Source organism: Meles meles, chromosome 1 (genome assembly GCF_922984935.1).
Source record: "Meles meles chromosome 1, mMelMel3.1 paternal haplotype, whole genome shotgun sequence".
Taxonomy (NCBI): domain Eukaryota; kingdom Metazoa; phylum Chordata; class Mammalia; order Carnivora; family Mustelidae; genus Meles; species Meles meles.
Window position 1 is genome coordinate 95,459,895 of NC_060066.1, and position 16,056 is coordinate 95,475,950.

Genomic DNA, 16,056 nt, shown 5'->3' on the forward strand with positions numbered 1-16,056 from the left:
GATGGGTGCTTCCAGTTTCCATGGTTTTCTTCCAGGCTGGAAGAAAGGGGAAAGAAGAGGGACAAAAGATCTATCCCAGATATTCTTTGTATTAGGAAAGAGTAACTTTAAGCCCTCTGCTCCATCTCATTAGCCAAATATCACATGGCCCCATTAGCTGCAAACAGCCTGCTATACCAGAGAGAATTAGAATCGTAGTAAAGGGAATGAAGAGGAAGTTGATACTGGATAGGCGAAGAGATTCACATTCTTTGGGTCCTAATGTCCACATCTGTTCATTTTAGGGGTGGGAGAATAAGGATCATAAAAAATGCCCATTTAAAAAAAAATTTTATTCCATAAGATGATGTATCCTCTCCCCCTAGAGTCTTACCCCTCTAAAATAAAAAAAGGCCAAAGTTTCTAACTTAGGAACAGCTTGTGTTTCAAAATGGTTTTTGTAAGTTATAAGAAAATGCCCTGTTCTTCTGTGATGCTGCTAAGTTGTCCAGTATGCTGGAACAAAGGCACTTGCTAGTCAGCAAACAATCCAGAAGAATCAATAAGTCCTTAATTAGGTGTGGGGTGACCTTCTGTTCCTGGATCGAAGGTGTGTTTGGCTTGTGTTCTCTTTTTGGACTGTTATTTTCAGATCCAGACTGTATATTGATGTTGGCAGAATACCAACTATCCAGTATTATATGCTAACCAGAATTTAGCTACACTTGACTAAAATGGGAGCTAGACAGTATTGTTGGCAGCAGGTAGAGCAAAACTGATCAAAATACTTACCAGACTTAATTAGGAGTAGTTCACTGAGTTCGAAATCCTAAGAAGCAACAGGTACTTAATATACTATATTATTAAAATAGTATTTTAGCAAAGTAATATATAAATATGTGAATGTAATAGTATATCCATGCAGTGGAAATTTGTAGCTAAGTTAAATGTCTAAAATATGTAGCAAAGTACCAGTCACTTTTTATTTCACACTCAACTTTTTTTTTAGCATATCCTCAGATAGAGTAAAAGCATTGTTAGCTGCTATTTTACTTTTTCATGATTACCTTGTCATCATCATCAATCATTTATTTAAGCACCTACTGAATTTTTTTAAAAGTTCTTAAAATAATTTGTCCATGTATGTGTTAGGACAGAATTTACTGAAATTCTGTAACATGGAATACATTTTTAAAATATTAAATTACTAATTCTTATCTAAGATTATTCTGGTACTAAGATAGGCTGTCTTTATTCTCTTACACAATACTGACCTCTAGAGATGCAGCACTGTAAATTCATTTCTTAATAAAACCATGTTTTTACTGATCATTTCTAAAAAGAATTGAGAGTTTTTTTTGTTTTGCTTTCTCCTCTTTTTCATTTTTTAACTTCTTTGTGGATAATTTCAAACAAACATAAAATTGTACAGAATTTTCGTATGCTCTTTATATTTGCTTTTTTTTAATGTGCTTAAAAGAAAATTACAAGGATTGTGACATTTTATGCCTATATATGTCACTATGCATCTCTTAATATACTATTAATGTAATACTATTTTTGTACTATTATGAATATAATAATATAATTAACGTGCATTCCCTAATTGATCCCATATTCCCATTACCTCCAGTTGTTTCTAAAGTGGATTTTACAACTGGTTATTTCAAACCAAGATCTAGTCAAGTAACGTGCATTTTTTTGGTGGTTTTGTTAAGTTCTCTTAATCTAGAACAACCTCCAGTCCTGTTCTTCCCCATGACATTGACACGTTGAGATCAAGTTAGTTGTTACATAATGTCCTGCTTTTTGGACTCTTCTGATTATTTCCTCAGAGTGTCATTTAACTTACTTACTTTTCATCTTCTTTTTCTTATAAAATGCAAATTAGATCTGAAGTCTTGATTGGATTAAGGTTGATTTTTGTCAAGAATACATTGTAGATCTTCATGTATTTCCTGCTGCATCATTTTGTATGACATAAATATCTAGTCTCATTATTAGTGATGCTGTAAGATGGTTCAAGTGGTCTTGACCAGGTTTCTGTTTTATTTTTATTTTTATTTATTTATTTTTAAAGATTTTATTTATTTATTAGACAGAGATCACAAGTAGGCAGAGAGAGAGAGAGGAGGAAGGAGGCTCCCCTGCTGCACAGAAAGCCCGATGCGGGGCTCGATCCCAAGACCCTGAGATCATGACCTGAGCCGAAGGCAGAGGCTTAACCCACCGAGCCACCCAGGCGCCCCCATATTTCTGTTTTAAATTATTGTGATTCCCTTGCTACCAGCAGGTAGTCTGGAGAAATATTTTGGCACCATTTGAAATCAAGATTCTATTCATCATTTCACAGAATAATTTTAAGATCTATTAAAGACGTGAAATGGGATTTTCTAATTCTGTTGTATTTTCTACATACATGAGCTGGAATTCTACTGAGAAATTTCTTCCATCAACTGGAGTTACTTTTGTATCCTGAAAGGTAGTTCCTGTTAGAAAGACAAAATACATGTTTAACTTTTTTTCTTCACCAATTTCAAAGTAAGGACTTAGGGTAAAAACTACCTCCATGGGGAACAAATGTTATTTTTTCAATGAAGAGCAGACTTTGCCTTTGTTTTTTTTGTGTGTGTTTTTTGTTTTTTGGGTTTTTTTTGATATCCTTAAAGTCTCATGGATTTTTGTATATTCACTGCTATTCAAACTACAGATACTGTTTTTTAAGTTAAATCTGTTCTTTTCCTTGCCCACTTTTACTAACTACTTATGTATGCCTTTTTGTTTAAATGCCATTATATGGTCCTTTGCCTTAGGTGTCTCCTCTGTTGGTTCTCCCCTATGAGCAACAATGAAATCAATTTATTTTAGGCTCTTTGACTACCATCCCATTTTAGTAAGTCATATCTTTTTTGATATGTGTATTTCTGCTGTTCAGCTCTTCTGATTTAAATGGTATCCTTCGACTCTCATGAGTCAACTGTGAGATAACATTGACACACTTTTATTCTTCCACCTGTATTCCTATCTTTGGGGTCCTCTTAAATCCACAGTTAAATTTATTCAGTGTTGACCAACAGTACTTTTGCTAAGAGATCTTCAGTCATCTTTTGGTTGGATAAAACTTGTCCTCTAGTAGATTACTTCAGGAGAGCTAGCTCATCCAGGTCATATTAATGTGAGTTCTCACATGTTAAAGGCTTTTTCTGTAGCCTTCATTCTTGAAAGACTCTCAGCTACTTATAGACTCTTTGGTTTAGCCCTCTGTCCTTGGGCTATTCTAATAAATTACCATAAACTAGAGGGCTTAAAACAGCAGAAATTTATTTTCTCACAGTTCTGAGGGCCAGAAGTCTGATAGCATGTTGTTGGCAGTGTTGTGCGCCCTCTGAAAGCTCAAGGAAAGAATCTTCCCTTGCCTCTTCCAACTTCCGGTATCTTCAGGTGTTTATTGATATGCCTTGGTTTGTAGACATACCACTCCAGTTCGTACCTCCAGTTCACATTCTCCTGGTATATATTTCTCTGTCATCTGTTTTTATAAGGACACCAATCATTAGGGCCCACTCTAATCCAATATGACCTCAACTTGAATTACATCTGCAAAGACCCTGTATCCAAATGAGGTCATATTCTGAAGGTTTCCATTGACTGGAATTTTAGTAGGACACTGTATCACTCACTATACACTCTTTTTTTCTTGGGTAGAAACTGTTGGACTGATACAGTATCTGTGTGGGTGCATGTTGAAGCTTATTGGCAGAAAAGCTGATAATCTGATTTTCTTTCCTTTGTAAGTAGCTCAGTATTTTTGCCTGGAACCCCAAAGAGCTTTGTCTTGAAAGTCTAATAATAGACTGTGATACATCTCAGATTCAGAGTTGGGATTCGGGGCAGATATCTACACACTATGTCTCCCGGTGTGGCTATTCAAGTCCTCTTTTATTTCAGGAACATTTTTGAATCAAAGTTTTAAAGATTAGTTCTGTTTCATTATTTTTGTTTTTATTTTTTAGAGAGTCCTGATACATGTATATTGATTCTTCTCTTACTGACTTCTGTATCTATTAACCTTCTCTCTGGTCCCCTTTATCTGTTTGCTTGTTTCACTTATTTTTTGCTTTTCTCATTGCTTGCTGTGCTTTTCAACCAATCTTTTGCTTTTCTGTGTATCCCGTTGATCTAGTGCTAAGTCTTAAGTGATTTTGTCTTTTTGTTGTTGTTTGCAGTTTCTTTCCTGTATTATGTGAGTTCCCATTTCATATCTTCTATCTTTCCTGAGTTTTTTTTTTGTTCCATAGTGTTTTTTTTGTTGTTGTTGCTTATTTATTTTTAATTGTCTTCGAATGTTGCGGTAGTTTTACTGTGCTTTAGAGAAATTTTCAAGTAGCCTGAAATGTTTTAACCTTCATTCATTGTGTTTTCTTCTTAGACTTCTCAGTGGACATTGCAGTTGTACATATTTCTTACTCACATTTGGGCCGGCCACCGGCAGTAGATGGGAAGGTGGCAGAAAAGGAGTTTGGGTGGTTCTCAGTTCAGGAAATTTCTTTTCTGTTAGAGCGAGGAAGGCATTATCTTTATTTTCAGGCATCTTTTTTTGTTTTCACTTTTCTTCTGTCTTTTTGGATCTTGTCTTGTTTTAGTAAAGTCCTTATCTTCAACCCGTTCTTTTTCTTCTGCTTGCTGTCTTCCAATTGTCTCTCATGGGGACACTTTCTGAAAGATGTTGTATGTCATCTGGTTTGTTGTGAGAACTTCACTTTGGCTCCGTGTCTTCTCCAGGCCTCCTCTTATAACTGCTCTGTTGCCATATCTCGGGCCTACTTTCAGTAGTTCTCATTTTAGATGGGACCTTTTTCTTCTGGGGAGAAATCCTGGCTGTTCTCTGAGTCCTACCACCACTGAGAGGCCTCCACCCTCTTGGCACTTCTGTGAAGCTCCTGCTGTATTCCCCACACTGGGCTCAGCTCTGGCACTCATGCTACTGATCTTCAGTATTTACTTCCCTCTTTTTCATAAATTTGTGTTCATGACTATTCTTCATCTCTTTCTTATTCTTTAGCTATTGATTTAAGGGTGTTATTATTTGCTCTTCTTGTTGCAGTGTATGGTTTTCAGAAAGAAGTGTGAGAGGAGTCCAAAAGACTGCCATCATCCTTGGGCAGCTCAGAAACCCAGACACTCTATTCATTTTCCTTATTTTTTCCTGCAGCCAGGAGTAAGTGGTAATGCAGCTGCTTTCATTGCTAGCCATGGTGGACTGTGTTTTACCCCATAGTGAGTGACTGCTAGAACAACAGTCTAATTGGGATAATTCTGAGTAAGTTTATTTTCTTGTATAGCTTGGTGTAGTTAGTGAAGAAAAATATTTCAGGCCATTTCTAGAGTCTCCTCACCTTCTTAGAAATTTCTATTTTATTTTGAGATCTAGAGCATTTTCTTTTTATATTCTCGTGATAAAGCAGATGTGTAAATCTAACTCACCTCTGTTTTATGTTTATCATTGAAATCATAAATACATCAGAAGTAGATAGGAGGAGAAAACAGTAGGAGGAGAAATAGTAAGGAGGAGAAAATAGGAGGAGGAAAAAACCGTTTTAAATTTTGAATTATTCAGGGTAACTAGTTGTGTTTATGTCCTAGGTTGTCATAGTTGAGTTCCCCAGGAACCGGACTTTTGGGATGGAGATTAGCATGCAGGATATTCAGGGAAGAGTACCTTGGGATCGAAGTTGTGTAAGGTAGGGAAAGGAAGCCAGATTAGGTACAGAGATAATTGATGCAGTGTTATCTCTGTGAGAATTTAGCACCTCACTGGAAGGTGGAGCCTGGGAGTTCTTAAGCCAAGTTTTTAGTAATGATTATCTCTGGTTGGGCAGGATTACGTGGCCTTTTTAGCTTTGTCTTAATGTTTGCCTATCTTAATGTATAAAAATGTTAAATATTGCTCATTCTCAGAAAAAAGTATTTCTGTTTTTGGGGAGAACATACAAGTAATTCTGGGGAAAAGGGTATTTTGTTGGTCAATTCTTGGTACTTTGAGTTCCCATTTCAAAAAGTTTCAGTGCTATTAATGGATATTATATTTCCTTTTCAGCTTGGGCAATGGTAGACGGTGGGTCCAATGTGAAAGCCCGCACTTCCTACAATGAGAAGACCCCAAGGATCGTAGTGTCACGCTCACATTCAGGAATGGTCAAGCAGGTTGCTCTTCAGACTTTTGGAAACCAGACTACCATTATCCCAGCTGGTGGTGCTGGTATGTTCAGCTCCCCTGTAGTGCCTGGGGACAGTGTCCCAGCATGGTTAAGGCTTATGTCGGGAGAGAGATTTCATTTTCCTGCGCTTGGGAAAAAAGTGAGAATGGAGAGTGTACTTTGCAGACAAGCATGGTGTCCTACTTGGTTATCTCTGGGGTGAGATTTCAGTCACACATGCCTTCTTGTTAGAAAGGACCTCACAGTTGTGCGTGGGTGGCTCATTTGGGTGAGCGTCCATGTTGGTTTCCCTGCTTGGCAGGGGGGCCTGCTGCTCCCTCTCCCTCTGTCTGCTGCTCCCCCTGCTTGTGCACATGTGCTCTCTCTCTCTCTCTCACACTGTGAAATAGATAAATAAAATCTTTAAAAAAAAAAAAAAGGAAAGGAAAGAATGAAACCACCTCACAGTAGGGCCAATAGTCTCACTACAGTGACTGCTGTTTCTCAAATACTACAAAAGCACCTTCATGTCAGTGATGTACCAGCAAGAGTGGTTTTATATATGATGTAATTTCTTTTTTTTTTTTTTTTTAAGATTTTTTATTTATTTATTTGACAGAGATCACAAGTAAGCAGAGAGGCAGAGAGAGAGAGGAAGAGAAGCAGGCTCCCCGCTGAGCAGAGAGCCCGATGCGGGGCTCAATCCCAGGACTCTGGGATCATGACCTGAGCCGAAGGCAGAGCCTTTAACCCACTGAGCCACCCAGGTGCCCCATATATGATGTAATTTCAAAGTAATTGTGCTGTTAGGATAACTGTAGGACTATCAGGGAGAGAAGGGAAGATGAAGCACAGTCCAATACTCTCTATGGCCCCAAGATGCCAGGGATCCTCATAAGTATTACTAAGATGACTAAACCCTGGGCACTTATAACAAACATCTTTGAACTCCTCAGCTTGTATGTCGGGGATGAGCCACTCTGCTTACTGTATGTTCTGCTCTGTTTTATTACCTGTTGCTGATCAGGGGTCAGCTTACTTTTTCTGAAAGGCCGGAGAGTAAATATTTCAGGCTTTATGAGCCACGTGTAGACTCTCTTGCCTACTATTCTTGGATTTTTGTTTTGTCACCACCCTTTAAAAATATGAAAACCATTCACAGCTTGAGGGTTGTACAGAAATAGTGCATGGCCTGGATTTGGCTCATGGGCCATTTGCCTGCCCTTGTTTTGAGTGCTGTTTAATATGACAGAAGTGTTTTAATTCAAATAAATAACAAATTATAGTCGGAAATGTGTGTTTGAAAACCTTTTCACCACAGTAATACAGGGAAGAGTAATGCTTATTAACTTTGAAGCCTAATAGTTTTAATTTAGTGATTACATATATGTACCTTACTTAGTATGACTTTATTATTTTCCTGTAAGCCCTCTGTTAATGTTGGTTAGGAGGGGTAATGTTCAGAATACCCAGTATGAATGGGATAAACCAAATTCAAGACCTGGTTTCTTCTCTTTGTTTAATTATTTTTAAAAAATTCTGTCTCATCAAAAAAAAAAATTCTGCTTCATTACATAAAAGTCTTAAGATTGTGTTACTTTGTCTTCCTTCAAATCCAGTGTTCCTAGAAATTCAGATGAAATCCCTGGGTATTTAGCTTCAGTATAGTATTCCATAGGAAATGATACACAATGAATGTAAAAATATTCACAAAGTAGATGTAAATTTAAAAGATTATAGATGTGTATTTGGTTACACTTGAGAATAGCTTTGTAAAGTCCTTTGCATTATATATTTTTTGCTCATTTGGATTTAATGTCCATACTGTTAACTTTCTTGAAAAAAGAACAAAACTATTTTTAAATAATTTTAGATTTCACAGTTGTAAAGATAGTATAGAGAACTCCTGCCTGTTGTGTGCTGTTATTTTTCACAATTACTCTTTTTTTTTTTTTTTAAGATTTTATTTATTTATTTGACAGACAGAGATTACAAGTAGGCAGAGAGGCAGGCAGAGAGAGAGAGGAGGAAGCAGGTTCCCTGCTGAGCAGAGAGCCCGATGCGGGGCTCGATCCCAGGACTCTGGGATCATGACCTGAGCCGAAGGCAGAGGCTTTAACCCACTGAGCCACCCAGGTGCCCCCACAATTACTCTTAAAAAGTAAGCTACTTTTTAAATCTTTTGTGTTGTAATCTAAATTTCTTTGTTTACCTTTTAGGTTATAAAGTTTTAGCACTCTTGGATGTGCCTGATAAAAGTCAAGAAAAAGCTGATCTATATATCCATGTGACATATATCAAAAAATGGGATATTTGTGCTGGCAATGCCATCTTAAAAGCCCTTGGGGGGCATATGACTACCCTGAGTGGTGAAGAAATCAGTTACACTGGTTCCGACGGCATTGAAGGAGGTCTTCTTGCTAGCATCAGAATGAACCACCAAGCTCTGGTCAGAAAACTCCCGGATCTAGAGAAGACAGGACATAAATAAGCAAAGGCAATCACAGATCACAACTCTTCCTCAGTTGAACAGTCAACCTGAAATGTCTGGGGGCTTCAAACGCATCGGTGGAGACTCTGCATGGTTAAGGCCATCCTGAACTTTTTAAGTATTTATGAAGCATCAGAGACTTACTTTCCCTGTAATAGGATACAAGATCAGGGAAAGTGGGTTGCTTCGTGTCTCAAGTATTGTCTTTATTTTTGAGACTATTTTCGTATGGTTGTCCTACACAAGGCGCGCGCGCACACACACACACACACATTTGTGAATTAAAATCTATAGCTGAGTCTACATTGTTATGAGTCACCATTTTCACACAACATCATGAATCTTCACTATTTGTTAGTACTTTCATACAGAATTGGGCTGAAGAAAGGATTGATTTTGTATAGATTTAATACTACTTTACAGTTGTATCTCATTGAAAATAAAGTAATTGGGGGTTTTTACCCCTAATTCAGATAGAAAGCACAAGAAGCCACACATTCATTAATATGCAACAAATGCTCTATTTATCTGTTGTTACTGAATATTTCTTATGGATTAAAGAAAAAACTTAAATTGTTTTTTTTCTTTGAAATTTTAATAATAGGTTCACCAGCTAGTCGAGAATATAGCTACATGATGATTGCGTTGTAATTGTTGTTTCTGTGTGTGTATTTTTGTTTTGTTTTTTTTGTTTTGGTACAGGAAAGTGTATTTGTACCCATGGGTCCAACATTCCTGCCATCTTACTCTTGATTTTTGTTTACTCTGTGGACTTTGCATGGTCCCATCCTTTCCCTCCTAACCAACATTTCGTCTTTAACATGTAAGGTTTGGATTAAGGTTTCAGGGTTAGCACTAGGATTTTGGTACATTTTCTTCTTAGGGATAAATTATGCATTATAAGAATATAAATTATTCTGTTAGTTGAGTCATTTGATATTACACAAATTGAGCTAGCTTTTCGTTATTTTCAAAAGTTTTAGTACTTTTTAAAAACTTTGCCAGGTTTGTATGTAGAGGTTCTATCCTTACCAAGAATGATTTATGGTTGCTTTCACCATTAATAAATGGATCTGATCTAATCTCAAAGCAGTAATTTTTAAGATATTTTAACGTTTTTGTTCAGATTAAAATAACAAAGGTTAATGTTACTTTTTGATTTTTCTTTTAATTCAGTAGGCAGAATCTGACTGGAAGAAAGGTGGCATATTCACTGTGTCACTGTAATTAGATCCTTGTTTTGTGAACTTTCATTGGGATGTTGGATTTCTGTTAGTATGTTATCTAGAAACTTCGTGTAAACAGTACCGTTATTTCATGTGACTTTGATGTCTTTGTATTTTTATAATATACTGATTAGAGGGGGAGGGGATTGCGCATTGTTTTTTCTTTCCTTTCTTTAAAACAACTTTCCATTTCTTTTCCTATCTTGGAGGTAAAATTGACCAAAGAATGGACATCCTCTTCTGGTGGAATGTGCATACAACTTTAGGCCTGAGTTGTTTTTTTTGTTTGTTTGTTTGTTTTTAGGCCTGAGTTTTATACACACTCCAGAGTCCTTCCATTCCTCCTTAGGGAACTGAATTTAGTGCAAAGCACATGTTTCCACCCAGTCTCTAGCAACTGGTCACAGACCTGAAAGTGTAGTGGGCCTCGATAGGTAGGATTTGGTTCCGTGAAAATTCATACAAATTTTGGTAGTTGGAACACTTGATATTTAAATAGGACTTAGGGGAGTCAGAATAGAATATTGGAGACCTCATCTTTTTACTTCTCAATGAAACAAAATTTTTTTCTCAGGAGAGATGGCAGAGGCATATACTACTTCCAGAGTCCATGGTATAAGCATTTAATTGTAATGTGTCAGACATGGGGCAGAAGACTGGCATGTTAAGGAATGGCATTTAATTGGAGATTCTTTTTTTTAATATTACATGGAAACTTTGTAATTTAATAGAAATGAAACTAGATCATATTAGCAAGCATGATTGCTTTCATTTTAATTCCATTAATCTGCATGTAGATAATGACTTTGTGAAGGGCTTGTGTTGTGTACAAAAATTAAGATATTGGCTGACAGATTAATCCATTATTTTTATAATTTGTTGGGTATAGTCTAGTTGCTAATGGTTTTTACGTGGTTTTATAGAAAATTCATTTTTAATTTTTTTGTTTCTAAAAGACAGTGTACATTACAGAACTAATATAAGTACAAAGAACAGTTTTTATATTTATTGATGTGAGACATTATCATGCCAGAATATACCGGTAAAAATGAATAAGTGAGGCATGTACTATTTCCCAGAATTACATAAATACAATTACTTCTGAAATGTAGCAAAATAACTAGAGTTGAACTTTTAGCGAGCCTCCCCTCCCCAACTCCTGGTCTTCCCTTTCCTTTATCTTTGCCCTCATTTAGAGCACAATGTTCCCTTAAACTTGAGTTTTACACATCACATTTAGTAAAAGTAGTGGCATCAGTAACTTCAGTATTTATTAGCTGTCCCTTTGCTCTACCCTTCGTCTCTACCTCATTCCCTGGCTCCGCAGCCTGTTGATGTTCTTCTATATCTGCCCCTCTTTCTGGACCAGTACTCTCCCCCAAAACTTAACCCCTGAATTCTCTCTTAGACCTGCTTCTTTCAAGATTGACTGCTGAAATATTATGGTAGAACTGAGTTAAGTTCTTAGGGAGATGAAGGTGGGCAAGAGTTCTGGTTGACCATCACTTCTCAAAGATATTCTCAAAAGGTAAAGGAAAATCATCTTCAAAACCACAAAGATTTACACAATTGAGTCTAATCTAGTGTTTGTCTTTACAAAGCACTTCTTCAGATCCTTTCTTCACAGAATGAAAATGTAGAAGATACAAGAATTAGGTATATAAGCCTGCTAATGAAAACCTCCTTTTTCTGTTAGCTTTCATACTTGTGTCCCTATTTCAGTTGAGATTACAGAGGGCCTACAAGATGGGTCATATTTGGTATTCAATTAAACTCTTTCCTCTAATTGTATTTTTTCTGGATTTTATTATTTTTCTGGATTTTAAATCAGCATTCAGATGAATTGTTTATGGCTATATGATGAAGCTAATAAGTGTTTTAGTTCGTGTGTTTTAAGTAACAATTGTGCAGATTCTGTTTGCTGGGTGCTCCCCTTGAATATTGGGCAAATTGGGTCAGAGGAAGTAGGGTAAGTGGCTAAGGAGGGTGGGAAGGAAGAACGCTCCAGGGAAGGGTAGCAGAGGGAGAATGCGGAGCAAACCTCTGCCTTGAGCCCTGGAATCAGGAACTCTGCCCTTGTCTCAGATGTTCAAAAATTGGATCTCACTCGGGCTTTGAAGGTGACAACTATCTCTGATAACAAAGCAAAAGTAAAGAAAGCTGGGGTGTCACCACTCCCTGTTCCTCAAGAAAATATCCAGCTTGCCTCTCCTTTGATAAAAATGGCCTTACGGAGACAACCTTTGGCAGGTTAAAAATATAATCTACTTGGGTTATTCTAGCTTCAGCTATTTATCTTGGCTATGTGTTGACTGGTCCTAGACAGAAACTGATTTTTCATTTTTGATCTTGGTTGAATTTGAGCTATATTATTTGCAGTATATGCCTATAAAAAGTCTGTCTTGTAACTGTTGTATAAAATAAACCTAGTCTATGGTTTCATTTTTATTCTAAAAAAAGTTGTGCCTTAACAATAGGGCATTGTATGTTAATAAGGGAAAATAAAATCTTTTTTTAATAGATGGGGAAAATAACTTTTTGCCATTAAAATTTAAGTTCTTGTAACATTTTTAATATTAGAGTTGGGGGAATTCATTAAAGTTAAATACAATTGATATAAACTTATTTTTGCATAACCTAGCATTTACAACTAAAGTACATTTTTATAAGAACTGGCATCTTGATGTATATAGGTCCGAAATGATACTTCATCCTTCTTTGGTTTTTAATTTGAATTAATACAAGACCAGGATAAGGTATATTTAAAATTTTTTTTTCTTTTAAATCATTTTAGTGTGCTGTTGTATTTGTTCTACTAGTCCTCTGAGTTGCTTTGGTTTTTAAAAAAATAGCTATTCATGATACCATATCAATAATTTATTAATGCTAAAAAATACTGTGTGTTATGTGACTTAACAAACCAGAACAGTTCCTGGATAGAAGGGGGGGGGGGAAATGGGGGTTCTGATTAGCAGTTACTAAGAGGGAAAGAAGAATTGAACTTTGTATTTCAAAAGAAGGTTTTGGTTTTATGAGGTGCTGTTTATGTAAGATTTTTTTGTTTTGTTTTTGTTTTTTTTTAATCAAAGCCTGGCAGATATTAGCATTCCAGTTTACTATTGGTTTCTGTTTTTAAAAGTTATTTTTAAGTTGGATAGTGAATTCTGTGGGAAAATGAGATTTATAAAAGTAGTAGTTTTTTGTTTTTTGGTTTTTGTTTAGGTAAAATAATATAAGCCAAACTTGTAGAAGTTAAGGCTGATGCATAATATTAAAGCAACATTACATATTGTGTTTGTAAGTGTTCCCTAAAGTATTATAATTAAGGTTATTTGTATAAATTACAAAAGCAGAAACTGTGATGTTTGATTAGTAGTATGTTCTGTTAAAATTCCTCTTGAGGTATGTTCTACACATAGTTATTATTCAGGAAAGACTTGGTCATCCTGTATTTTTTTAAAACAGGAAATACAGCATGCCAAGCCATCATTAGATCAGTTAGCCTAGAAAGACTTAATCTCTTTCCGCAAATTATCTCTTCTAAACTGTCTTCATCATTTATGTTGAGTTGAAGACGTAATGTTTAAGGACTTTAATTCATGTTTAAAAATATGGACTTCCAATTTCCGTGTACCATACATCCTCCACTGGCAGAAGCCAAAGCTAGTCTTATAGTCTTAACTAGAGAGAGCTTGTTCTGCCATGATGAATTGTGGTGCTCCCAATGGATTTTCCTCCCATTTAATGATGTTACTTAAGCTACTGGATGTATATATATGCATGGGGTTGAGTTTACACATAATGGTGTTTCCTGCTCATGTCCCTGCCTCTTCAAACTTTGTGTTTTTTTTAATAGACTTCACTTCCTGTCGATCTTTTTCTTATAATGGGCTAACATTGATAAGAGGAATTAAAAATAAATACCTTTGAATACTCCTGCCCTAGTCACACATTTAAAGCTATGGAGGAGCTAGTCCATGTCATGGTGCCAAGCCATGCTTGGGCACCAGACTTCTCTTGGCATGCTGTATCCTGCCTCACCCACAGCACCAAATTAAGGGGGTCCTGACTTTAATCTCTACTGAGAAGTTAACTCTCCTCCGTGTTTTTAGAGCAGTTATTTTGTACCTCACCTGTAGCACTCATTTTTATATGTGCTGTTGTAAATTTCTTAAGGACAGGGATTGTGTCTTGGTGATTTTTGTATTTCCACATCAACCCCAGCAGCTAGCCCAGCGTCTTGAATAAATTAGGTGCTTAATGTATGTTGAACTAAATTGAATAAAGGAGTACTACTAGCATAAGCATTTTTCATGCTTTGGGTAAATTGTTGACTCTGCCAATATTTATAATTATCACCTCATGCACACTAAATTATTTTTAAAATTTTGCTTTCTTTAGATGCTACCCCATGGACATTTAGCTCTAGAAAATGTGATTGCTTCCAATGAAATGAATGTCCCAAACTCTCTGCTCCTGGATATACTTTGCCAAACTGAAATTTGAATTTTCTGAATAAATTGGTCATGTCTGAAAGAGATGGTGTGCTGCATCTGCCTTTCCCACCTCTTCTTTTTTTTAAAACTAGAGTAACATATACATATGTGCATATGTATGTTTACCATTTTAACCATTTGTAAGTGCACAATTCAGTGGCATTAAATACATTCACAATGTTGGACAACTGTCACCACCATGCTTTTGAAGAACCTGTTCATCATCCCAAACACAGACTCATTGAGTCCCTCCCCATTCCCCCTTCACCTCCCCTGGAGCTACTCTTTCTATGAATGCATCTGCTTTTGAACTCCTAATTTTCTGAGATTATCTCACCATGTATAGGAAAGGCATCTGTTTGAGAAGGGGTGTACAAGGCAAACGTCGTCGTAGCAAAATTACATCTTGCATTCTTAGATTTGTTTAAGATAGAGGGAGTTTAGAAAAAGAGCAAAAGAAGCTAAGATAAGGACAAATATATAGAAAGGTAGTAATAGAAACAGTGTGATTAGAATGATCTCCAAGGTGCTTGTTTTCAAGTCTTACAGATAATAAGATGTCATCAGCCCCACGTTATAAATTTGATTATTTCATATATTTGACTTCTGCATGAGGAGATGTATATTATTTGTTAATATAAATAAGAATTCTATTCTACATCCTAATAAAAAATTAGGATATAGACCATTATTTTAAAATTTTTTTACAAAATCTGAGTATTTTGAAAGCACAAAAACTTTAATCTGAAGTATAGTTGACACAATGTTATGTTAGTTTCAGGTGCACAATGCTGATTTACAACCCTATACATTGTGTTATGCTCTCCAGAGGGTAGGTACTGTCTACTGTCACCGTGTGCTAGTATCACCAGTGACTACATTGTCTATGCTGTATCTTTTATCCTAGTGACTTATTCATCCCATAACTGGAAGCCTGTGCCTTCAACTCATCTTCCTTATTTTGCCCATTCTCCCACGCCCTTCCCTCTGGTAATTACCAATCTGTCTTCTATATTTATGGGATGGGTCTGTTTCTGCTTTTTTTTATTTGTTTTTTAGATTCCACATATAAGTAAAATCATATGGTATTTGTCTTTTGCTGTCTGACTTACTTCTGTTAGCATAATATACTCTAGGTCCATTCATGTTGTCACAAATGGCAAGATCTCAATCCTTTTTTTTAAGGCTGAGTAATATTCCATGGTATACATACCACATCTTCTTTATCCCTTCATCTATCAATGGACACTGGTTTGCTTCCATATCTTGGCTATTGTAAATAATCCTGTAATAAACAAAGGGCTTCATATGTCTTTTTGAATTAGTGTGCTCTTTTTGGCGGTGGGTGGGGGGGTAAGTACAAAGTAGTGGACTTACTGGCTTACGTATATTTATAATTAAAAAAATTTTTTTTTAAGATTTTTATTTATTAGAGAGTGCACATGAGAGCACAAAAGGAGAGTGAGAGGGAAAAGCAGACTCCCCACTAAGCAGAGAGCCCTATGCAGGACATGATCCCAGAACCCTGAGATCATGACCTGAGCCGAAGGCAGACACTTAACCCACTGAGCCATCCAGGTACCCTTGCAGTATTTCAATTTTTAAATATCTGAGGAATTTTCACACCTTTTCCCACAATTGTTGAACCAATTTTCATTTCCACCAAC

General features: G+C 36.3%; 1 protein-coding gene across 1 annotated transcript in view; it reads left to right on the forward strand.

The window, feature by feature from the left end:
- The window catches only part of BPNT2 (3'(2'), 5'-bisphosphate nucleotidase 2), a 35,638-nt gene extending 21,209 nt beyond the window's left edge, over positions 1-14,429 (forward strand). Inside the window, exons 4-5 of the mRNA XM_046004042.1 lie at positions 6,077-6,238; positions 8,396-14,429. Coding sequence (XP_045859998.1) covers positions 6,077-6,238; positions 8,396-8,667 — 434 coding nt within the window. The 3' untranslated portion in view covers positions 8,668-14,429. The remainder of the gene's footprint in view (positions 1-6,076; positions 6,239-8,395) is intronic.
- Positions 14,430-16,056: the final 1,627 nt, after the last annotated feature.